The sequence below is a fragment of the Gobius niger genome (genome assembly GCF_951799975.1).
Source record: "Gobius niger genome assembly, chromosome: 5".
NCBI lineage: Eukaryota > Metazoa > Chordata > Actinopteri > Gobiiformes > Gobiidae > Gobius > Gobius niger.
In genome coordinates, this window is record NC_136856.1 from 29,172,928 (window position 1) to 29,197,083 (window position 24,156).

Genomic DNA, 24,156 nt, shown 5'->3' on the forward strand with positions numbered 1-24,156 from the left:
GCACAGTACTGGATGTAATGTATGCACTAGTTCTGGGTGCCGATATGGGACAATGGAAATCATGATCAGAACACATTTTTTGTTTTCATTTTCTTTTTAAAAATGTAGATGAGGTCACAGCACGTTAAGAGAAGCTACATGAGTTATAATGTGTCTTGAAAGCCAGTCTGATACATTACTGCTACTGTTTGTAATGAAATGATGCACCTTCTGTACAGAGGTATTTTCTTTGAATGGCTAACATCAGCAAACAACATTTACATTATGTGAATCCTTCAGATAGAGGTGTTTCTCGTAGCTAAGATCCTGATTTGAATCTGTAGATGGATTCCTCGTCGTTGAACTGCAGTCGCCCACTGCTCCTGACAGGGGAATCCAGCTGCTCATGGAGGATGAATCAAGGAGTCAGCCTACGAAGAAAAAGACAACGTAAATGACGGGCAATGAGCAAACAAGTTAATGTATACATACAGGATAAAAGTGTTCCAATGCGGTGTATCCATTCAATTTTAACACAAATTCAAAGTAATTTGCTTTTTTCAGCAGATTCCAAGACAAAATGATTCTTATAAAGGAGAATACTAAAACTGAACTGTTTGTATGTGACATAACAAATGCCGCGCTGCACATGGTTCTTTTGGGACTCTTCCTTTGACAATACGCTTCCTGATCCTTAAACCGGCCGCTGACTTTGTGTGTTTTGGGGTGGATTTAACTCGGTCACACAAAAAAACACTGCGGCTCATGAGACGTGGCAGCGAATTAAGCCCGGGTCCTAACATTTTTACGATGAACCTACCGCAAGCTTTTGCAACCGCGGTAACTGTAAAACTGGTTAATCCTGACATCCCAAGCACACACAAATAAAGTCATGTTCAAAATCGGGTCATTATGTCTGTCAACCTGACCGAGGGTGCGTTTGAGTTTCAAAGGGATGCAAATACAGAGCCCTGTCATTAAAATACACTGATGCAATGGGAATCCAGGGTAGGGTTAGAACCGGGCCTGAGTAGAAGTAAAGGGGCTGTTGAACTACTTTGCTCCTCTCCAAGTCTCTATATCTTTATTTGGCAGCATGTGTTAAAGTAGTGGTGCAGTATTAGGCTTAGAAAGAGAGAGAAACCTTGAAAAGATACAGACGGCATCTCGTCATAGAAGGGGGCGTGGCTTCGCCGAGTGGGAAAATAGAGTTCGGGAATGTGACGTCATACCGCTAAGCATTATGGGATTAGCAACAATTGTAAACTAATGGAGATTTTAAAAGCTGAAATACTGGAGTTATTGTTCACATTAAAACACTTGGACACCACAGTGAGTTAGATGTGTTTACCAGCAGTAACTCAGCAGCTAACAGAGCTGTTCCACGGCTATTTTCTCCACTTTATAAACTGTTTTTAGCTAATGTTAGTCAATGGAAATGTATGCCAACAGCTGCAAAGATGGCCGATCTCCATGGTAACTGTAGACTTTCCCAAACTCTATAGAATCTTTAGAGAAACACAATTTTCCACTCTTTTTAGCCATTTTCTGGTGGAATATCAACTTATTTATCACACATAAATAAAGTCAAGTGTAAATCGGGCCCATATGGATATTTTCTCACAGCAGATTGTTCAGTAGAAGTGAAAAAATGGCAGTTATAGCAAGCGCTAGCTAACCGTTAGCATTAGCCCGATGCTAACATGTAGTATCAAGTTAGCATTGTCCGTTATTCATGTATTTATGGGCTGTTGAACCACTTTGCTCCTCCCCATGTCTTTGTATCATTATTTAGTAGAAAACTATATTCATATTTCAGCATTTGTTACGGTAGTTTTTGAATAATTAGAGAAAATTTAAAAAAAATTCAAAACTGTTTTCCCCCTTAACTGTTTTCAAAAATGACCATATATGGGCGATTCCAGAGATGCCGTCTGTATCTATACACTGTTGAAAGTGTATAGTTATTTTGTTATTTCTTCTGCACGCCTAACTTTGAAACAAGTCTGACAACAGTGGAAGAAGTGGGACATCGTCTGGGACAGGGTGAACAGAGGCCTAAATGGTTAAATTATTTTCTACACCCTGGCTTTTTCCCCATGCAGCCCCTCTCCTCCCCGCACCTCTCGTCGCCCTCTATGAATATTGAGGAGCCTAGTTAATGATTTAGCGCGCAGCCTGTTAGATACATGTTTGGATATTTGCTCTTCTGCTGCGCTCTCTATTTGAATTCCCGGCGGAGAGAGGAGCTCCCGGGTCCCGCGAATCCTGCCTCCCTCAGCTCCCGTTTCATCAAAAAGGAAAAAAAAGAAAAAAGTGGAACGAATCCGGCATTACCATGTAAACCGCGCGCGTAAAGATGTCCCCGAAGAACTCGCTCGCACTTCGGATCAAGAATTTTAATATGAACAACTCCTGTTATTATTTGAACTCGTCGATTAGCATAATACCATTGTCATCATCAGTCACCGGTGTGGATTGCGTTCACAGGGTGCAGGAACGGCACCAGCTAAAAGGGGCGCAGCATGTTTACCCCAGTTCAGCTTGACCCAAATCTGAAGGCTTCCCGATGGAGCTTGCAGCCTATAGGCCAGTGTAACGGCCCATTTGAAAGCAAAGACCTACAAAACTGACTGTGACTTTAATGCTGCGTTTTCGTCTCGTTTTTTCCCTCTTGTTTGCTTTGTTTTTGTCGTTTTTTGTTGCTTTCTTCATCACTTTTTCCTCGCTTTGTTATGCTTTTTTTTGTCGTGTTTTTCGTCACGTTGCTATTTTGGTGCTTTGTTCAAGAAGCTTTTAGATTTGGGTAATGCCAAACTGGAGAAAATGTGTGTGCGTCAGGTGGAACAAAATGCAATGGTTTCACATCGATAGGTGAGACCTAAGACCTTGAGAGAAGAATAGCCGAAGATTCGAAAATGACTCAAAGATTGCGTGCCCCGAGTGGGTCATTGCGCAACTCCAGGTATGTTTTTGATGAGAGAACGACATTGTAACATGGTCAAAAGCTCTAGAAATAATAAGTTGATTTTGCATAATACTCCTTTAATATTATGGCCAGATTAGCAGACTTTCACAAATAGTAAATCAAGTGTATAATACAGTTCTGTAATACTGACTGGCAGATCTTCTCCGGAGCCTTACATGACGTCTTGTATTTTGATTGATGTGGTGTTAGGAATACGGTGCATCCAGGCCTATATTTAAAAAAATCTGAAATTTATCCACCGTTTGTGTCTCACTCTCACTCAGAAACTCGACTAACGCACTCCTATCAGATGTTATTCACGGATCCTGATGTAATCCCAGTGCGGTCCCGATTTAACCCTGGTTTAGAGCTGGTTAACACTGGTTTCCGATATTTTAGGAACAGGCCGGAGAATTTGGGAGAACTCGAGGTCCATCATCTTGGTGTCGGCCTCGGTTTACTCCCAGTGCGGTCCGAGTTCTGACCCAAAAGCTCTGAACAGTTCCAACATAGGTTTAGTGTAGGCTTAGCAGTGACGATCTAGAGTCCCCGTTTCATTTCATTTACCCCGGTGTAATCCCGGTTGAGTCGGGGGGTTATAGGTTTAGTTGCGGTTTATTCTTGAATTTGGTTTTAAATCCGGTTCTTAACCCGGTTTAGAAATGATTTAGTTCTAGGTTTAGGCTTGGATTCTCTTTCGTTCTCAATTACTTTTCGACTTGATTTAATCCCCAAGGACTTGTTTTTGGTCCTCTGTTATTCCATGTTAACGTGTTAACACCCGCCTTAACCGAGTGCATTTCCTTTAGTTCAGCTTTACCCAAATCTGTAAGGTCACAGCCTATAAGCCAGAGTAATGCCTCATTTGAAAGCAAAGACCTACAAACCTCACGTTTTTCCCATCACTTTTTCTTGCTCTTTATTTGGCTTTTTTTTTTGCATTTTCGTCACACATTTTTGTCACTTTTTCTCGGCTTTTTATGTCACATTTTTGTCGCTCTTTTGATGCATTTTCACCCTTGTTTTTGTCTCATTTTTGTTGCTATTTTGAAACTTTTTTCAAGAAGCCAAACTGGAGAAAATGTGCTTGGTTCAGGTGGGGGGTAAGAGGTTAAATGCACGTTTTAGTCCTGGCTCAGATTCCGGTTTAGTCCCAGTTCAGAATTTATTTAGTTTTGAAACTGGGTTTAAAGTATATTTTTCTTATCAATGTTTTAGCCCGAGTTCAGTTGGTTTAGTCCCACTGATTTGCTTTTGAACAACTTCAGAGCGAGTTTTATCCTTGTTTATTTTTTCAGTCAATTTCTTGCATGTATGTTTAAGCATGTTTAAGACATGTTTATAATTTTAATGTGTGTGTTGTATGTGGCCCATGTTTTCAGAGCCACTGTCTCTGTGAGTAAAGTTCCCAACTGATAAATAAATGTAAGATGATTTCATTTAAAGTGACACTGCGTAACTTTTCAACCCAAAAATGGAATATAATACAAAACTTACAATACTTATTTTATTACAAATGTTTTTATCTTTGAAAAAATATCTAACACAGTGAAGAAGCAAATGAGCGACTCCTGACTGTAACTTTACTGGGAGCGGGACGTCTCCAGCTCGTCTCCATGGAGATGCCGACTAAAGGCAGCCAGTTAGGAATTTTGTCATCAACCGAGTCCATTCTCTGATCACCCACTGTAAATAAAAATAGTAGTATTTTCGGTGCCTCTCTGGTCATGAGGAGCATGTTTTGTATCTGCAACAGTAAAATCCAAAATGTTACGCAGTGTGCCTTTAACCTCTTAACCCCCGCCTTAACCAAGCATGTTTTCTCCAGCTTTATCCAAATCTAAACGCTTCTGGACTGGAGAGCTTACAGCCTACAGGCCAGTGTAGCGCCTCATTTGAAAGCTAAGACCTGCAAAACTCTTCTAAGCTTAACATCGTTGTTTTTGTTATCACGTTTTCACTGCCTTTTTTTTTTTTACGTTTTTGTGACGTTTCCATTCGATTTTTTTGCCACAGATTTGACGCCTTTTCATTTGTTTTGTTTTTTGTTTTTCTCATGTTTTCATTGTTTTTACTGTAATGTAGCCTCAAAAGTGTGACCGAATAAGCCCCCAAATCACGATGAGAACACAACTAAAAGCGACAATTATGACAAGGAAGAAGCTTAGATGACTTTTGTGGGTCTTAGCTTTCAAATGAGACTGTAAGCCCACAAGTCAAGAAGTTTTTAGGTTTGGGTGAAGCTTGGTAAAGTAAAGTAGAGTTTGTATCATGCACATTGCTACTTCTGGGTCAGGCGTGGGCCCACATTACTTTTTCTTTTTTGGTTAGTCAGTGCTTAGTCTTCTTTGTTGACCGATTTCTAATGCATGATTTAGTCCCAGTTTAGTCCTACAGGTTATAGTTTGCCAATTTAGACTTGATTTTATTCTCACAGTCCTTAGTCTTTTACTTGGTTTATCTCCACCCCGGTCTGAGTAGAAAACACAGAATAAAAAAACCCTCTGCATGCACCATACGTCTTACCTCGTGCCTGCCGTGGAGAAGAAGCCAGACAGCACTCCTCCGCTTCGTTAGCTCCAGATGAAGTCTTCCCCCGTCCCGCCCCTCACCAGGCCATGCACGCACTTGTGGATTGGATGTGTATTGAGGCGCAGACGTGCGTATTGGCCTCTTACAGCGGCAGCAGTGGCAGCAGCATCAACCCCCTCTTGGCTTATCCCCCTCCTCCTCCTCCTCCTCCTCCTCCTCGTCGTCAGCTGATTATTACTGCTGTGCGCAAGAGACCACATCATCTCTCCACACTCATTTTTTTTTCTTTCCCCCCCTTTTTTCTTTTAGACAATTGGGAATCCTTCAAAGAGCTGTGGGATAAATAGAGGGGCTGCCTCGGGTTTTTCCTGCCGCTATATATTTAGCCAAGGAGGTGAAAACAGCATTAGGGCTCGCTGTGATTTATTTCCCTTTGCAATAAGGCTCCCCCGAGAGGTGACCCCCGCTCAAACGGAACATGCTAAATCAGGCCCCATTACTGTGTCGAGGAGTTTATTTGGACTTTTGTTCCTCAAAGGTAGCAAGACTTTTACGGGATACAGTGTTAAGGGATCGATTACTGTTTGCTTATGTAGTTTAACAACATAAGATGATTTCAGTTAGGAGTGTTTATTTGTACTTTTGCCTCATTCTCACGTCATTTAGTTGGTAGGTCTAGATGTTTCTGGTAGCTATTGTTTCAAGTTAATTCACAGAATGTACCCTATTCTTTGTTTATTTTAAGTGACAGGCCTTTTCACAATCATTTCTCATAGTTTCACGTGATTAAACCTGTTGCACATGGTTTTACACCATTGAAGTGGCAATTTGTAGAGAAGTTAGAAAATAGGAAGGATCATTTCAGGTTCATTAGTTCAATAAGACGATTGCGCAGTCACAGTTATGGTATGGATTTTCTGTTCTACTTCCTGCGTGTTAAAAAATCAGCGTCACAAAAAGCGTCTAACCAGGGGGGGGGAAAAAGGATGTAGCTCGCCAATGTTCTTGTGATATTTAATGTTATCTCTTGTGTCGCATGCACTTTAAAGCTGCACTATGCAACTTTTTATGTGGAAAAATGTAATAATCTTAATATCTGTGCATATTTGACCTTTTAATGACTCAGTGGCGTTATGGGTGGCACCTTTGCTTTCCCTCACAGTGGCCTCTATGATGCTCCAGGATCAATTGTTTTTTGGGATCGTACCAGAAACTGACCAGAACCCCCAAAACAATTGATTGTGGAAATCAAAAGTGCCAGGCTGCACCCATAACGCCACTGAGTCACTAAAAGGTCAAATATGCACAACTATCAAGGTTGTTTTTTCACATTGAAGTTATATAATGCAGCTTTAAGTTGAAAAAGCGTGAATGTAAATTCTCTTATGCCACATGATGTAGCCTCGGTATATCTTTCGTGAAACGTGATATAACTAATTTACATGCACACAAGACATGTAGAACCATATGAATAACTAACAAAACGTTACTATAATACCATACCTACTCACTCCCAAACTAAGTCAAGTTAAGTTATAAGTTAAAGCCACACCGCGTAGAATTTTACCCAATAAATAAAATTGAAATACAAGCATTTATTTAAGGACAGATATTTTCACGATTGAAAAAGACCTCATAAATGTACAAACAAACATCTATGAGGCTCACCGCCCCTAGAATATGACTGTAAACTGTGGGCACGTCTCCAGCTCGTTTCCATGGAGATGTGAAGATCCAGAAGAATTTGAGATTTAAACAGGTTAGTTCCTCATCCAAATCCATTCTTTTGATTACCCAGTGCAGTAATAGCATTTTCTGTGTCGAGCTGGTCATTAGGAGCATGTTTTGTTTTACCGGCAACAGTATAGTTCAAAATGTTACACAGTGTACCTTTAAGGTCCTTCAGAACCCCAGGAGCCGCTCGCTGCAGTCGGCGTGCTGCTTTACCTGCATTCTCCTGGGCCCCACACTCACTCATCTCAAGGAGTAGCTAATAGCAGCACCAGGGCAGGTCTCGCCGCGCATACCTCCAGTACACGGCTTGTTTGTTCACGCCTGTCTGAGCCACAGATACAACAATGTCACTGCACTGTATATGTTTGGACGCGGCACAATCGGGGCGAAGACGTGGCACCGAAATGCAAACAGAGACGGACGAACTGCAGCGGCGCACGAGGGCTCGGGTGTGATTACCTCATGTCAGAGTAGAGTCTTTAGAGAAACGTGTGTAGCTTTGCAGGGCGGTGCCTAAAACAATAGTGTTCTCATATGTTTCTATATACGCTATTTAAATAATAATAATAATTACGTACAGACCGGCGTGCGTAATTGACGCAAACTAGAAAACAACTTTGACTACTATTTCCCATTGTTGAGGAATAAGCAAAGATGTGAAATCCAAGACAGTTTGACATTATGATACAAGAAACGCACCTAATCTCAGTTTTTGTGCGTAACGTCGCATTTACGCACATCAATGTAAACAAAGTATGTGCGCGCAATTGCTGAGCGTGCAAATATCCTGATGCAGAAAGTTTTACTTTTCAAAAATAAATTAAAAGTATTAATTAAAAGTATCCCAACTCTCTGTGTGGGGAAATCGTGCGTAAAACGAACTGCCGGTAAACGCGTAAAGGACAACAAAAACAAACTATGCGCGCGTAAAGAAAACACTTCTACCTGAAAGTGCCGACTTCAAACGCCCCCCTGTAATGGAGCGTCGCCATTGTTGTGCGGTCCAAAGGAGCTGTTTGTTGATTCCCATGTTATTTCAAGCCCCACTGAGCAGCCCAGTGTTTTGGCAGCGCCGTGTATTCAGCAGTTAATCTGACGGAGCATCCCGGCGGTATGTGTATTGGAGCCGCTCCTTTTGTTTTGTCTCTATAGATTGGGGAGGGAGGGCGCAGACACACTCAAAAGGACCGCTGTCACACACACACACACATATACACACTTCTCCTCTGGACAAAGATTCAATAACGCACGCTGTTTTTTTGGGAACAATATATTTACTTCCATTAAATAAAACACAATTGTTTTTTGGGGGGGAGGAGGTTCTTGGAAAAAAAAAAAAAAAATGGAGGGGGAACAAAACAGCTCTGTACCAAATAGTATACACAGGAAAAAATAATAATCGCAGGATCATTTTTTGTTTCGTTTTTTTTTTTTTTTCTTTAAATCCAGAATGGCTAGTCTAGAGTCACACAGACATTAATAATAAATTTATATGTTAGAAACACACGCGGGCGGTGCGTTTTAGTATATACATTCCCTTTGTTGGCAAGCAAAAATCCACTTTTTTTGTTGTTTGTTTTGTTTTTAAATCCACATGCGTCTATAAAGTCGGAGGAATAGAGAGGAGACAGACGGAGAGGCATTCAAACAGGAGATGAGATTTTTTCCAAATATATATATACAACCTTTTTTTCTTCTTCTTCTTTCTTTCTTTCTCTCTTTCTTTCTTGGAGTCAATATTATAGTCCACAGTCCGGCGCCATGTTTGGGACAGTAACAACAGGGGAACAGAAAAAAAAAAAACCTGCCTGTTGCTCGGACCGGTTCATAGTGTCCAACAGGCATTAAAAAAAAAAAATCTCCATAAACAATTGTTTGTCCCAATCCACGCAACAACAGGGTTCACTCTGCTTTGCTTTTGCCAGTGCGCTTTCCCCCTTTTTTGCAAAAAACAACAACAAAAAAACAAAAAAAACGAACACAAAAAGTAGTGGTAGTAGTCTCTTTGTTCCTGTGGCCGCGTAATGGAGCGCACACTGCAATAAAGTGACCCGCCAATGCCTTATCGACGCCACAGTCCGCCCCTAGTTCAGCGTTTTTTTGTTTTGTTTTGCTTTTGTTAAGCAGGGCTGCGCGTGGAAAATCGTAATGGCCGTTTAAAAAAAAAAAGAGAGAGAGATAAGAGTGCTTCTCTAAAAGTGCTCGCTTGCTTTAGTGTTATAGGCAACAACAACAAAAAAGGATCTCCACGCGGCAACACAAAGCTGCCTAAATCTTTAGCTCCAGTATTCATTTAAAAAAAAAAAAAAAAAAAGAAGGTCCAACTCAGGATTAGCCACCACGACTGAACGCGCACAGCCTTCGCCGCCAGATCGTCCCAAACAGAGACAACAGAGAAGAGAGGCGTCGTTTAAACTTCGCCATAGCGGGATTTCAAAGCTTTGAAGGGGATTTTTTTCGTCTTTTTGCGCAGTTTTTTTTTTTTTTTCCACTGGGTGAGTCAAACGTACAACTGTGTCACTGCGTGTGGATGAATTTGAGTGCTACAGTTTAGACTTTTGATTATTAACAAGGCGTGTAACTTTAGAACCAGAATGCGCAAGGCGAGTGGATTACGTTTTGTTTTTTAAAGTATAATTAACGCGCGCTCAAGACGTGGCACTTTGTGTGTGTGTGGGGGGGAAATGTGTCTGTACAAGTGCAGCAGCAGCAACCACCGGCGTCTTATGTTGGCTTTTGGTGAAATGATATCGTGATTAGCAGATAAATAGGGGTAGGGTATAGCCCGCCTAAGTCGTGCTCGTTTCTCTAAGATGGAGACGCGGTTATGGGAAGGCTCAGAATCAGACGTGCGTAAAGGCACACGGGGGAATAAAAGACTTTCCACACTTTGAACTAACTTTTTGTGAAATGACACTGTCCTGAAAAGTATGGCAAACACGCACACCGTCAAGTGTTTACCCGTTGTCGACATGTTACGTTTCCATATTGTGCGCTATTTTAGCAAATTTTCCACCAAGTTCGTTTAAACAAGGCAAATTTCGTAACTTCATTTTACACCTGTAGGATCCTCACCGTTCAAAGCGTGCCTGTTAAACCACATTTGTACACACACACACACAAAAAAAACTCCCTTCAAGCTATCCCTTCACTCGCTCCACGCCTTTTTTTGTTTTGTTTTACGCGGCACTCGCGCGTGTGTGTGTGCGGGGTCACTTTCTGCAGTGCGGCTCTCCATTAGACCGGTCTGTCCACGGCGTACTGGCACGCGCTCAGATTGCCGGCCGGGTTCTGCACGCTGGCGTATCCAAAGCTCGAGTGCTGCTTGGCTTTGAGTCTCAGACTGGCCAGGCTGGAGTTACAAGTGTCCCGGTACACGTAGGGGGGCGTGGGCGGCGCGTAGGGGCAGGCGGACGTGGGCACCCCGGAGTTTAGCGACGGGTTGCTGAGGTTGTTCAAGTTGTTCAGGCTGTTCAGACTCGAGCCGGGCACCCCCGTCACCGCCGAGGGCACCATGCCGGAGGTCATGGAGGAGATGGAGTTGGGCGGGGAGAACATGGTCTGGGACGAGAGCGGGTTGACGTTCATGGAGTTGAAGAAGGGGAAGCTCTTGGTGGAGAGCGAGGCCGACGTGAGGCCCTTGGCGGCCCAGTTGTTGTACGTGTAGCTCGGGTACATGTCGTCGTAGGGCTGCATGAGTCCGTTGAACTGCGGGCCGAAGCCGTTCTTGCACAGCTCGGCCTGCTGGTTTCGCTCCCGCTTCCTCCACTTGGCTCGCCTGTTTTTGAACCACACCTATAGGGAGGCAAAGGCAACAGTGTTTCTGGTGAGTTTCGGCATGATTCATAATAACAAACCTAAGTCGCGTCGTTGTGTAACTCGGCTTTACGCACGGTCTGCTCTTGTCTAATTAAGCTGCAACTTCGGTTACAACTGGAACGCACACAAATCCAACAATGCCGTTGTATGCTGACAACGCAAAAACTGTCTCTAAATCCATACGTCCAGTATTTACGCACGTCTGCTTTTGTCCAATGTGGCTACATTTGCGCGAATACAAACTCTTTAAGTAACAACTATTCAAAGTGTAACGTATATTTATGTCACCTGTACTTTTGTATAAGCATTAAACATTTTATACCGACAACACAAGAAATAATGGCAACAAAAGCGTGGCCGAATCCCTGTTGGAAAGCGATTGTCACACATATAGCGAGTATTGTTCTAATTACGCATGGTCAGTTTGTGCCTGAAATTGTGGTGACGTTGTTTCGTGTTGGTAGGGCACAACAGTGATTCTATTTCCCGTCCGGAAAAAAAAAAATGTAGTCAAAAATATTTTAGCGTAAAAAAAAAAAAATGCAATGGCGATGAATCCGATGCGTAAAATGGCTACAAATGGCCGTTTCCTCAATTCATGCGCACACCCTGAATTCACTCGCCAACAAACACGCGCTAATCTCCCTGATAATTAGCTGGCTTTTGATTATTCTTATCATCCCCCGAATACACACGCTCTGTCCCGGCGTGCGCTCCGTGACACGGGCCGCTGCATCAGGGCTGGATGTGTATTGTGTGTGAAGAGGGGGGGGGCTCCACAAACAGCGACTGACCTCAGAATCACACACACACACACGCACACACGCACACACATACACACACACACACACACACGCAAACGCAACGCCGGGGCGACAATCGCAAAATACAAGCTTTGCACCTCTTTCACACGAGCACGGGAGCGCGCCTGGTATCTGTCACCGACACATGTCAATCGCCCGTAATGTTAACGAGCTCATTAATGCGCAATTACGCCCCTCCCGGCTGCACGCGAACAACAAGCAAAACAGCACAGTTTGCCGAGAGTTTGTCAGATGCGTTTACGCTGCGTTTCGAATGTTGTTGCGAAGTTAAATGTGGGTCACGGGGAGCGCACGTTTACGCAGGAGTGTGACAAATAAAATAAAAAGCATGTCCCGTGTCGTGTTAAAGGCCCCGTGTCCGTGTTTTGTGTCTGTTTACGAACAACGAAAAGAAGGAGCGCAGTAAAGTTGTTTAATTGTTAGATGTGGTCCAAGCTCATTTCCAGCTTCCTCACACGTTTCCCACATCCTAATTCCTCACAGACACGAGACTAAAAGCACGTTTCACAAGTTTCAGGGAGATTACTGTCACCATAAAGTTTCCCTACAAATGTCTGCTTTTGCAAAACTAGGACAAAACACATTTTTTTCCAACACCAGACAAAAAAAAAAAAAAAAAAAAAGCAAATACAGGGCCTTTATAAATGGGCTCTCGTGAGTGTATATTTATGCAGGAGCGTGGTTATTTGCGTAACAGATAAATTAGCTGTCCTTTATTATGTTAATCTGAATGCGTATCCTTGTTTGACGTCAGCGCGTAAAATCCAAAACACCCCTGGGACCCTAAAAAAAAAGAAGAAGAAAACTATATTTTATTTGCTCTTCAGGGACCCCCATCGTCCTTACCCTGACGCGGGCTTCGGTGAGGTTGGTCCACACGGCGATCTCCTCCCGCGTGCTCATGTCCGGGTAGCGGTTCCGCTGGAAAGTGGCCTCCAGCTCCTGCAGCTGCTGGCTGGTGAAGTGCGTCCTCTGCCGCCGCTGACGCTTCTTCTTGGACGGGTCGTCCGAGGAGTCGTCGGCTTTGCTCAGGCCCTTCTCCTTTTCTGTTGGGGGGCGAGGGCACACACGTTTAGTAAAAGTCTGCGTGGAGGACATTTTTTGATGGGAATAAATGAAAAGAAACGTGTGGAATTTAAGGAATGTTGGGAATGTGTGTGGAGTGGGCTGCATGTTTGATAGTACATTTATGTTTCGTTTATCTGGAAACAACTTTGAATTTTGTTTGTAAAGTCTTCATTACAATAAACGAATATTTTAACAAAAACTCGTGTTTGTGTTTGTATTTTAATAGGCCTATTAAATATGGGTGAGCTGTGTGTTATTTATCATTATTATTAAGTACTAGGTCAAAGGAATTTAGATTTTACGCACAAGGCAAATTGTTATTCAAAAAAGCCAGTGCGTATGTGTTTACATTACGCACGCTATAATTGCAGTCATACATATTTAGATTGTTGTTTTTCTTAATGAACTGTCAAGAAGCGCCCTTTGCCAAACCAGAAGCATTTGAATAGCAGCACATTTGCATAAACATGTTGCATTTCAAACACCTAAAACAACACTTTTGCCTCGCGTGTTTCTGCGCAAAAATTGTCTCTATCCCATAAAAAAAAAAAAAAAAAACTGCATTGGACATGACAAAACACCGCCGAAAGAACTCTCGGTGTGTTGCCAGATGCTGTCCAGATGGGAGCGCGCACTCTGCTGCTCTTACCCACGGACTCCGGGCTGGATGTGTCCGACACCGTGTGCACCTCAAGCCGGTGCTTGACATCCACCGCGCGCTGCAGCGGCTGCAGGCTCGAGGCCATGGCCAGAGCCGCGTGGTGAGACGATGAGCCCAGTTTATTCCCGGCTACGTGCTGCGGCTCTAGGCTGATCGGCTCCCTCAAAGAGTTCATGAGGAGAAGATCGCGCACGAGTAGCGGGCTGTCAGACCAGAAACAGCGAGCGTAAGTTCCCTTTAGAAGCGGAAAGAAAAGGAAGTCCTTGGGTGGAACGCGCGGAGATTGAAGTCCCTTTGTGCGTAAAAAAAAAAGAAAAGAAAAAGAAGAGAGGTCGCTCAGAGCGGGCCATTGAGCGCTTCCATGCCGCTGGAGAGAGTGACAAGGGCAGGTAGGTGATATTAGATCCAGAGGCGTCCACACACTGCTGCCGCCCGTGCCCCACCGCGCCTCTCCACCGCAGCTCCACGTCACAGCCCTGCGCCCGCCCCCCTTTCCTCCCTCCTCTCTCGCAGCCCCCGCGCACCTCTCCTCTCTCACAGCCCCCTCCGTGCGTGTGCGGAGATGACACCGCGTCCAGCCAACCGCAGCGCGCTAACCGTGTCCACCGATGCCTCCCCGACGCTCGGTCTCCAAATAAAAGCATGTAAAGAGAGATGGCACGGCGGCAGAGGAGGCAGCAGCAGCAGCAGCAGCCCAAGACCAAATAAAAATGAAAATAACACAGTTTGGCCTCGCTTTTATGAGCTGCGTCCAGCGGCCCGGGCGCGTCTATTGATACGTACGCGTTCGCTGTCGCCGCAGTTTACACAGGGGCTCCGCGAGGATAAAGGCTTTTATTGAAGAAGTCTGAATATCAAACACTGCGGCGGCGATGCTCCCATGAAAACAAATAAGGCGGAAAATAAAGCGGACTGTTTTCCAAACGCGTAAAAAAGGCGAGGGAGTGTGCTTGTCAAACACAGGACAGGCGAGACTGAAAACCACATGATCAATTATTGTTTCTGTATGAGAATTCAGGAGTGATTACCCACACACCTCGATTTGAGATTGTCACAAGAACGGTCTCTGATCAGTTTGAAGCCTTGTTGCATTAATTCCGAATGAAGTTAGCCTAACGCATATTCTTTTGTAACCGGGTGGTATAGCTTAATAAAATATATCTTTGGGCATTTTTGCAACAGTTCCAATTCAATTAATGCTTGGCCATTTGGCACCTCAAGTCTTATCACGCCCATTATCCGTAATAACGCATTTTGAAGGTAAAAATGATTCATGTTTTCATCCATACTCCAATGTCCAGAGGAGGAAAGAAAAAACTCCTTGGTCTTGCCTCTTGTCAAATGCCGCGCGCTCCCCGTGACCCCTGTGGACACGCTTCAAGTGGCCGTTAAAACGAACCCACCCCCCCCCCCCCCCCCCCCCCCCCACCCCCCCCCCCCCCCACCGGAGTCGCTTGAACGCGGACACTTTGGTTTGTTGACGACGGAATTAGTTTATCCGAGCGCTCAGCCGCCGCTGCCGCTGCCGCCTGGGCGCCCTCTTGCGCGCAAACCCTCTCCGCCAACCCCATCCACTCATCTGGCGTTATTTTTAATCTGATAAGTCTCTCATTTGCCTGAGAATTTTCCTGAAGGGGGGGCCTCCTTTTTAATCAGAATTTGAGCCAATTTGCCACGTCTTTCATTCTTCCCCCGTTGATATCCAAAGTACGCGCAAACAGGTTGGATTTTCGAAGGTTGAGCTGGGGTTATAAGAGGACTTGATTAGTGACTCACTCATTTAATGACTTAACCGTGGCTCAGTCAGGTAAAAGCAGGACTAAACCTGGTATAACACTTGATTGAACAAGGACTTGGAACAGCACAGGGCAGGGGAGACGGCTTTTATGGTGCTGGAAAAGCCATTTTGGGACACGTTTTCCAGAAAATGCTATATTTTATCAACACACCACAGGCAGAACACCTCTTATAAACACAAAAAATAAGTTGGAATCGACTCTGGTGCACGTGGGTCGTGGAGGAGCGCATTTTTGGAGGATTTGGCACAGTGCAGAAGTGACTGCGCTTATCGCACCGCAGTTAAAGCCCCTCATTTATAAATACTAACACGACTGCGTGGGACATCATACAGCGTGCACGCGTAAAGCACCGAGAGTCAACACGCCGGAGGTCCATCCATCCCGCAGTCCGCCAAAAGTGTGTGTGTGGGGGGGGAAATGCAGCTGGATTGAGCGGCGCGTAATCGGTGCGTAAAATGTCAAATTACGCACGACTTTAGACGCAAGCTGCGCATCGCATTTTGCTCCAAATGTCACAAAAGTTGACATCTATTTGGGAACACGGCCATAGATAAATGACTGATAGTGGGATGGTTGCTCAAGATTTAAAGAAAAAATCTTAACTTTGTACTCAAGTAAACATACATACCGCTATTTGTCGACTGATTGTAAGCCATATTGCCTTATTCATTTCGGTGCTTATACTTTACATTGAAATATTTGTAATCGTGTTGGTTTTCTATACATAGCCTTCGTACAATTCATTTTTTTTTTAAATATAACCTTTACATAGCTTGACCAGATAAAACCAATGATTAGTACTTATTTTAAAGTAAAATGTAGAAGAGCAGTTGAGTTGAATACACTTTCAGAAATTCTATCTCTTCGTAGGTCACTTCCTGTGCCCAAGGATCAATATTAAACATCACCAACAAAGTAAAGACCAATAAAATCTAGGGTCTTTGTACTTTTTCTTAGAGGAGCCATACCCGATATATACATATTTTCTTTTTGTAGGGTAAAAATGAATTTTGACCCGTGAAAGTACATTGTAAACGTAGTCATTTGTGGGGGGGGGAAAAACAGCCTGATGCATGAAGTTTGCTCTGTATTATGATTTGCTGATGTTGTGTATGGTCAAACCCAATTGTCAATATGTGACTATTTGGGTTTACCTTTGTTGTCACATATTGACTCTGAAGGACGGTGCGATGGTAAAACATACCCATTTTGTCACATTTTGACTAAAAGGGATACAAATATAAAAGTATTGTCCCTTTAACAATGCTCTTGTCATCTATTTTGTAGGTTCCAAGGTTCCAGGTTTAGGTAGGTTCCTTACCCTCATATATTTGTCAATGAACAATTTCGGTATAGACCTGCACGCTCGAATGTCTTCCGAAAACCTGCAAAAAACATACGTGTAGCCCAATGATCCGTGACCCCAAACACAGACAAACCCGAACTGCGCGGCGCATTCGTCCATATTTACGAATGGATATTGAATAAACACCCTAATGAAGACAACACCCAAACAGTCTCTCGCCCCACAAATAATAAATCCACACGCACCGCCTCCTCTAACCCCCCCACGGCTGCATTGCGCGGCCCCTAACCCCGCGCTGCTCCTTTCCCCCCGCATTAAACCAAACTTGAAGTGGATTACGCGCTTCCCCTCTTCATTTCTTGAATGCTTTATCTCTCTTACGCGGATTACCCGGCGCAATAGGCCTCCTCCCGCCATAGAGGGCCATTAATTAGCAATTCAGTCAATACAGCAGCGGCGACACAAAGCTTTTTTTTTTCTTTCCTTTTTTTCCTCTTCTTCTTACATAGGATTAAAGCCAAGCAGTGCATTCCTCCATTAGGATGTATTCCAGCTCACTGAGAGAGGCATCCATTACGCGTTTTTAAGTCGTTCCCCAAAGATTACAAGCAAAGAAAAAAAAAAAAGGGTGAGAGAGAGTGAGAGAGGGAAGACAGCGCGTAACGTCCCGTGTCATTTTAAGTTTGGTTTATTTTGAATCGATACGTGCCGCTGTTACGCGTGGATGCGGCGATGTAATTCAGTCAATGGCGACTTAATGGAAGCAAATGAGCCCAAATTGGTAATTCGTTCGGAGTCTAATAAAAGGAGATGCAGGGGTTTCCACAGACGCGCTCCAGAGGCGCAATTAACATCAATCTGGACTCAGCAGGAGGAAGAATTTAGGCTATTTGCCGCATTATTTTTGGGGGGGTCTCTGTGTGCGTAATTTAAAGGTTTCAAAACTCCCCGTCGGAATAAGGACGAAGCAGAATGGCGCAAAAATGTTTGGGTGGGAAAAGGGGGGGAAAACATGTTGATGTCAAGAGAATAGTCGAATTAATGTTAATGGGAAGATAATGGAATATATTGGTTTGGAAAGCTAGTGCTCGGTGCGTAAAGGTGCAGTTACCACACCGGCCAGCAGGGGTCTCTCCAGCACCAAGAACCGGAGGCGCTTGATTTAGGGCCTGTTCCGAGTGAAAGCACGGGATTCGGCTTGTAAATGGAGTTAATGGAATTGTCCACGCGGCAACAAAGCAAAAATAATAACCAGACACATTTGTTTGAAAGCATTTATATTCGAAGATGTCTAATAATCCAGAAAAAGATGCCTATAAATATGGGAGAAAAAAAGACAAACCCGCAACAAAACAAGCCAGCGCTGGTCACCTTTTATCCTAATTGGTCAAATGTCGCAATTTGTTCACGATCTTTCCCCTATTTTGTTGCAGTTGGTGTGTCATCCAATTGCCTATTTTACCACACATCTCCCTAATTCCCAAATACGTGCTCCTTTGTCTGCGTCAAAGTCGAGCTGGATTTTGTGTTGCAATATGAAATAATGTCCTCATAATCCACGGATAAAGACATGGAGAAGGAATCACCAAACGGCCAGTAATACATATCCAAAATAAAAATACAAAATACCCCATCATTTACAAGGCATATACTGTGCATTGTCCTAATTACGCCTCATCTAAATTATCATTATTAAAACAGGCCAAAAAAACATACAAAAAATAGTATTTTTTGGTGATTCTGCGCATCATTTACTCACCTATCTGTGCGCACGTTGACGCCAATTTGCGGCAGTGGGACTCCATCAATGCGGTGTTGTTTGGAAATCTGAAAAGAGAGGAAAATACATATAATGTTGGGTAGTTTTTAAAAAATATATACATATAGTCGTGCACATTTTAATAAGCATTTCTCAGTCATGATTACTGATTATCAGCCTTCGTGAGTGTGTTGTATGATCATATTTTAATTCGCAAACGGTGGTGCATCATCAAAACTGCGTGTTGCTCGTGCGTGAAAGGGCCGCGTACATTTGTAATCCCGCTAATAATGCGACTAACTCTGCGTTTAATCCCAGCACAGCGTTGCCATGCGCTTACTTTCACACACTGATATACTGATGCTCCCTAATATCGATACATCATATAAGAAGTCGCCCTGTGATCTGCTGCTGGGCTGATATTTATAATAAATGACCAGCGGTGCGTAAAATAGGCATCGTGATTGACGCTGTGCTTTGTTATTACCGGCGCATCCTACAGTTTTCGAGTTCTAGAGCGTGGCAGAGGGTATGCAGATGTTGTCAGCGCTGAGTTAGTGAATTCGATTTGACGCTGGAAATAACTGAGTGACGTATAGTGAGAAAAAAAAACGGAAATTGTTATTCAGAGAAGTCATTCCTGATGATTGAAGTCCAGTGTTTACGCACCAACACCACAAAACGACTACATTGCGCAACATCAATAGTTATTATTACGCGTATAGGCTGCTGTTCTGTCACCTGAATCCCCCATGGCCTGCGTTAATATATGAAAATAAAAGAGAGAGAGAGAGAGAGAGAGAGAGAGAGAGAGAGAGAGAGAGAAAACCCCGGTCTCCAATCGCGCGTAAAAATAGCACTCTTGTCATTGAGATGCCGCGCGCTTTGTTACGACGCCGCGTTACACCCGCGTCACCTACAGCATCTTAATATTCGCTGTTCGTGTTGTTTAGAAGCGAGACTATAGCGCCGTGTTCATTGGAATCAACTGATCCGGGGTTCGGGAAGAGCGAGGAGAAGGGGGGGGGGGGGGGGGGGTGTAAGGGGAAGAAGAAGAGAAAAAAAAGACAGAAAGAAAGAAAAGGGGAGAAGAGGCGGAAGGCGAGGAGGCGAAGGCGAAGGCAGCTCGCTTGATTCCCCGAGTAAAATCACGGGGATTAGCGTCTGATTGAGATGTCTGTCGGTGGGATATTACAAAATTCATTATCACAGCGCCTCCGATATGAAGTTACACAGATGGGGGGTTTTATTAGCCGAGGCTCACACTGTTTGCTTATGATAATTCAAAAAGTCGGGGGAGCTGGAGGGAGGGAGGGGGGGGGGGGGGGGGTAAAGGCGAATTTGCATGCAGTCGGCAGCGCTGTTAACCACTTTCCCTTCTTCCCTTCACCTGCTCTACATTGCTTCTTTTTTTTTTTTTTCGTCCCCCCCCCCTTCAGTCTTCTCCTTTATGAAGATGGAGGAGACGCGCACTCGCTTATGCCGCGGAGCTCGTTTCGGGGAGGAAGGTTAAGTTAAAACACGGGCCGGTACCTGGGTGAAATAGTGCGGGGTCAAGGCGCAGGGGGGCGGAAGGTTACGGCGTGTTATCTAATCACCGCGCTTTAACGAGGGGGGGGCAGAGCTCTTCGATATAACTCAACGGGGGGTGGTGGGGGGTGGGGGGGTTGGGGGGCCTGTACAGCTCCCGACGCAATATTAGTGCGGACCTTGGGCGTTATGAGCGCGAGCCGGAGTGATGGGAGCTATTTGGACTTTCACTGGTCACTCGAGTATAGGATATGTAGGTTTTTGTTTTTTTTACGCCCGTGCTGCCGTGTGTTTGGAGATGAAGCTCTCCTGGTGCCATGTGCGCATGAGCCCGGACGATAAACATGCGCGAATAAATCAATTACAATATACAAATAATACAAATAAAATGTAATCAAAATAAATAGATAAGGCAGAAAATTGTGCAGCTCCTGAGATACATGGACTCCAGAGGTTATTCAAGTCATTAGAAATAATTACAGTGGTGTTTGCAAATTAAGTTGATTACAACTATTTTGAGTTGTTTACATTTAGGTAAATCGCAATGGCCATTGAATACATTCAAAAGTATTGCAGTAGTAGTTGTGGTACAGCCGTAGTGATAGTAGAAGAAGTAGCAGAATAAATATGTCAAAACTAATTTAGCAAGGCAATTTGCTGCTAAAACGCTATGCGCAAGTAGACCTATTGTAGTAGTAATAGCAGTAGTAGTAGTAGTAGTATAGTAGTACTAGTAGTATTAGTAGTAGTAGTAGTAGTAGTAATAGTAATAGTAGTAGTAGTAGTAGCAGTAGCAGCAGTAGTAGTTGTCGTAATAGTAGTAATAGAAGAAATAGCAGCAGTCGATATAGTAGTACTAAAAATATGTGGAAAACTATTATAGCAAGTCATTTTGCCCGTGAAACTCAAGGAACAATCATTTCAAAAGTAAAAATGCTAGGCTAATAGTTGTAGTAATAGTTGTAGTAATAATGATAATGAAAATAGTAGTAGCAGTAGTAGTAGTTGTAAAAATTTGTGGACAATTAATATGGCAAGGTCGCAGAAGTTTAGATAGCAATAAAACGATTAAAAAAAAAACTAAAGTATTGTAGAAATAGTAGGCTAGTGGTTGTTGTACAGTGGTAGTAGCCTAGTAGTAGTAGTAGTAGTAGTAGTAGTAGTAGTAGTAGTCGTAGCACACATATGTGAAAACTAATATGGCATAATAATTGCGACTAAAGCGCAGTATGTACGTGTAGACAGCAATAAATCATAAAAAAAAAAGCCTTGCGCAAAAGTGAATGAATTTAAGGCATTTGTCAAACCGTGCGTCCAGGCCAGTTCAAATACAGATTAAAATATACATAAAATGTAGTGAGAAAACGTAGACCTAGCATATATTTTGACAAATGGGTCTTAGCTTTTCGCACATTTTTGCCCGAAGGCAACTAAAATGGCCATCTCCCCCAAATCCATACAGTGCGGCTGAAGGGGGCTCACCGTAAATCACGCGAGGATCAAATTGTAGGCCTAAAGGAATAACGCGGGCCTTGCCATATTCACACTTGCAATCGCCACAATAATCACCGATCACACGCCATTTCCAGAGCGCGCTGTAACCGAACCGGGTGGACGCGCACAACCGCCTCTCATTTTTTTTTTTAAATTCTAAAGCCCCTCAGAGAAAAAACAGAAGAAACCCTAAAGTCTGAGAGGCTCGCCGCTTTTCCTTTCTTTCTGCTAATCCTGCCCGTCCATGCGCCCTCACTTGTGGAGCAAGGCAGGCGCAGGCAGCGCGGGAGCAGTTCAGCCAGTCGTATTATGGCACCGGGCCCAGCGCCGACAGAAAGCTGGCACGGGACGCGCTTTTGGAAATTAACACAGTCGAGCCCGCTAACCTCCGCCATATGCTCTCTGTATTCATGACGCCGTGGACTTCTTATTCTCCCTTTTTTCTTCTCTTTCATAGAGCGTGGAACTTACAGCACTTTGACACTCGACAAGTTTTTAAGGTCAGAAAGTGAGTGGTCGCTTTAAATCGCGTCAGGAGTGCGTTGGCACGAACTTTACGCACGGGGATAACTCGCTCAGGGTTCAAATAAACCGCGTGGGGATGATATTTTTGCGGTGGATTTAAAATAGACCTTAAGCAGTGGTGCTCAAACGGTGGTGCGTCACTATCATCTGCACTTTTTTTTTCCTTCACTCATTTTAATTTGAAATATTCTTATTTACGCGTTTGTGCAGGTGCTGCTGTACCCAGTTTGGGCATAATTCAGACCAGGTTTCGTCCTTATTTGATCTCGATTTGGACCCCGGTGGTACTTAAAAGGTTACGCTGTGACTTGACTGGTGAGAAATGTTGGAGAATCGCTGAACCGAGGGCTTTAAATGCAAAGAAATAGCGAGTTCACCCTAACGCGTAAAGCGGTTACGATGGCGCTTCGTATATTTGGATATGGAGGACGCTGCATCGCCCAAAAAATAAATATACAAAGCAAACGGGTCTCATCTCTGTTACGCACGGGATATCCTTTTTTATTTCCAAACTCAAAACGCACTCCAAAGCCCACTTGTTCCCACACACCAGACAACCGCTTTCCCCCCCGCTCTATCCGTCCCCCCCTCTCTGCCATGTAACTACACATACATCATTATTGGGCCGAACCCTTCCCCTTTAACATCTCTCCACGCTCCCCTTTTTATGCTCTCAGCCGCTTTGAAAGTCACGGAGAGAGGGGGAGAGAGGAGAAGAAGAAGAAGAAAAAAAACTCAAGCGTAACCAATTCTCCCACTGGCATAAAGTCACATCTCACTTTGTCAAAAGCGCTGAACTGAACTTACCACACAGTCTCTCCAAACGCGGCGCCTTGACTTTTTTTTTTCTTCTTCTTCTTCTTCTTCTCCTCCCGTTTCTCCCCCCCTTGTCAACGCCGCTTTACGCTCAGGTTGAAATGTTAAATCCAAAAGGAGACCACTTTTTAGGGGCACAAAACGCATCAAAGTCCGCGGGGGGGAGAAGAGATCGCACACGGGACTCCACGCCGCGTTTAAAAAAGAAAAAACAAAAACCAAAATCTAAACCGCTCACTTTTTCGAAGCCGTGGTGTCTTTTTTTTTTCTTTTCTATCTCTCGCCCCCGTTAACTTTTCCCTTCTTGAAAGACGCTCCAAGAGAAGAGGCGCATTTTTTCCGCCCCTCGCTGTCTTTTAGAGCGCGCAGCGGCTAAGAAGAAGAGAGAGGGGGACGCCGGGCTGCTAAAAGGGGGTGTGTTTGTTGTCTACGCGCGCCGCTGCTGCTGCTGCCGCCGTGTGCGCCCGCGTGTGCGTGCGGACGTGCGCGTGCGCGAGTGACTGAGCGAGTGAGCGTGGCCGCGGAGCTCCGAGTGGGGCTCAACTTTCAGCAGGCAACCAAATAAACAAAGTGACATCTAAAGAGGAAAAGCACATAGGAGGGGGAAGGATATAGGGCCATAGGCGTTCAGTGGAGGCCGACGCGCAAATGGTGTTTTAACCTAATTCTCAATGCAAGGTTACGCTACAGAGGCACGTTCTTTGTGATAAAAGAAGCCTCGCTCCATTGGGGGGCACGTTTTGGAGCACTGAAGAGGAAAGATTACTGATTATGCCAGAGGTTTGCATCCGAAGAGCCTATTCCTTCCGCAAATACAAAATTCCCAAGGCCACGTTTAAACCATTGTGGGTTTTGTTTTGCTTGTGTTTGAATATGAAGACTGAACCAGGGCAAACCAGCACTAAACCGGGACTAAAGATGAGGACTGACACCTGCTTGGACCGGCGCTGAAACGTGAACACAACCGGAGACCTCGCAAAACGACCTTTCACTATAGCGAAAGAACACGATGCTACAGAGATCATATTAAGTCCTGTCATGCCTGCTATTCCAATTCCACGCGTTGAATAATGATATAGGGCTAGATAACACTATTTGTAATGACAACATGTGTAATATGTTGGATGTTTGTGGGCTTAAAACCCGTTCATAAATCAAGCCAAGTGGGGGGGGAAAAAGAAACGTTTTACATTACAACAGCAGCGGATGAAGATGAACATGGATGCGAACTGGGCCACATCGAAAGCCCTCACACTCACAATCGCTGTTTCAAAATGTATCGAAAGGTGTGGCCTCGGGAATGCCTTTTTTAAATATATATATATAGCCTATCTATTGCTGT

General features: G+C 44.1%; 1 protein-coding gene across 2 annotated transcripts; it reads right to left on the reverse strand.

Annotated features, from left to right (window-relative positions):
* Positions 1-9,721: 9,721 nt before the first annotated feature.
* pitx2 (paired-like homeodomain 2) lies at positions 9,722-23,185 on the reverse strand. 2 transcript variants are annotated; one of them, XM_079557516.1, is made up of 4 exons: positions 22,806-23,185; positions 18,450-18,517; positions 12,703-12,902; positions 9,722-11,008 (listed from the first exon to the last, which is right to left on the reverse strand). In XM_079557516.1, the coding sequence occupies exons 2-4, from the start codon at positions 18,493-18,495 to the stop codon at positions 10,451-10,453; spliced, it is 804 nt and encodes a 267-aa protein (XP_079413642.1). In that variant the 5' UTR covers positions 18,496-18,517; positions 22,806-23,185; the 3' UTR covers positions 9,722-10,450. The 2 variants fall into 2 exon arrangements, with proteins under 2 accessions (XP_079413642.1, XP_079413641.1); XM_079557515.1 differs by lacking the exons at positions 18,450-18,517; positions 22,806-23,185 and adding an exon at positions 13,574-14,031.
* Positions 23,186-24,156: the final 971 nt, after the last annotated feature.

Coding starts and splice junctions, on each gene's coding strand:
- pitx2 (XM_079557515.1), bottom strand. CDS start 13,760: ATGAACTCTTTGAGGGAGCCGATCAGCCTAGAGCCGCAGCACGTAGCC. Junction 12,903..13,573: donor ATCCAGCCCGGAGTCCGTGG/GTAAGAGCAGCA, acceptor GCCCCCCAACAG/AAAAGGAGAAGGGCCTGAGC. Junction 11,009..12,702: donor TCACCGAAGCCCGCGTCAGG/GTAAGGACGATG, acceptor GCCTCCCTATAG/GTGTGGTTCAAAAACAGGCG.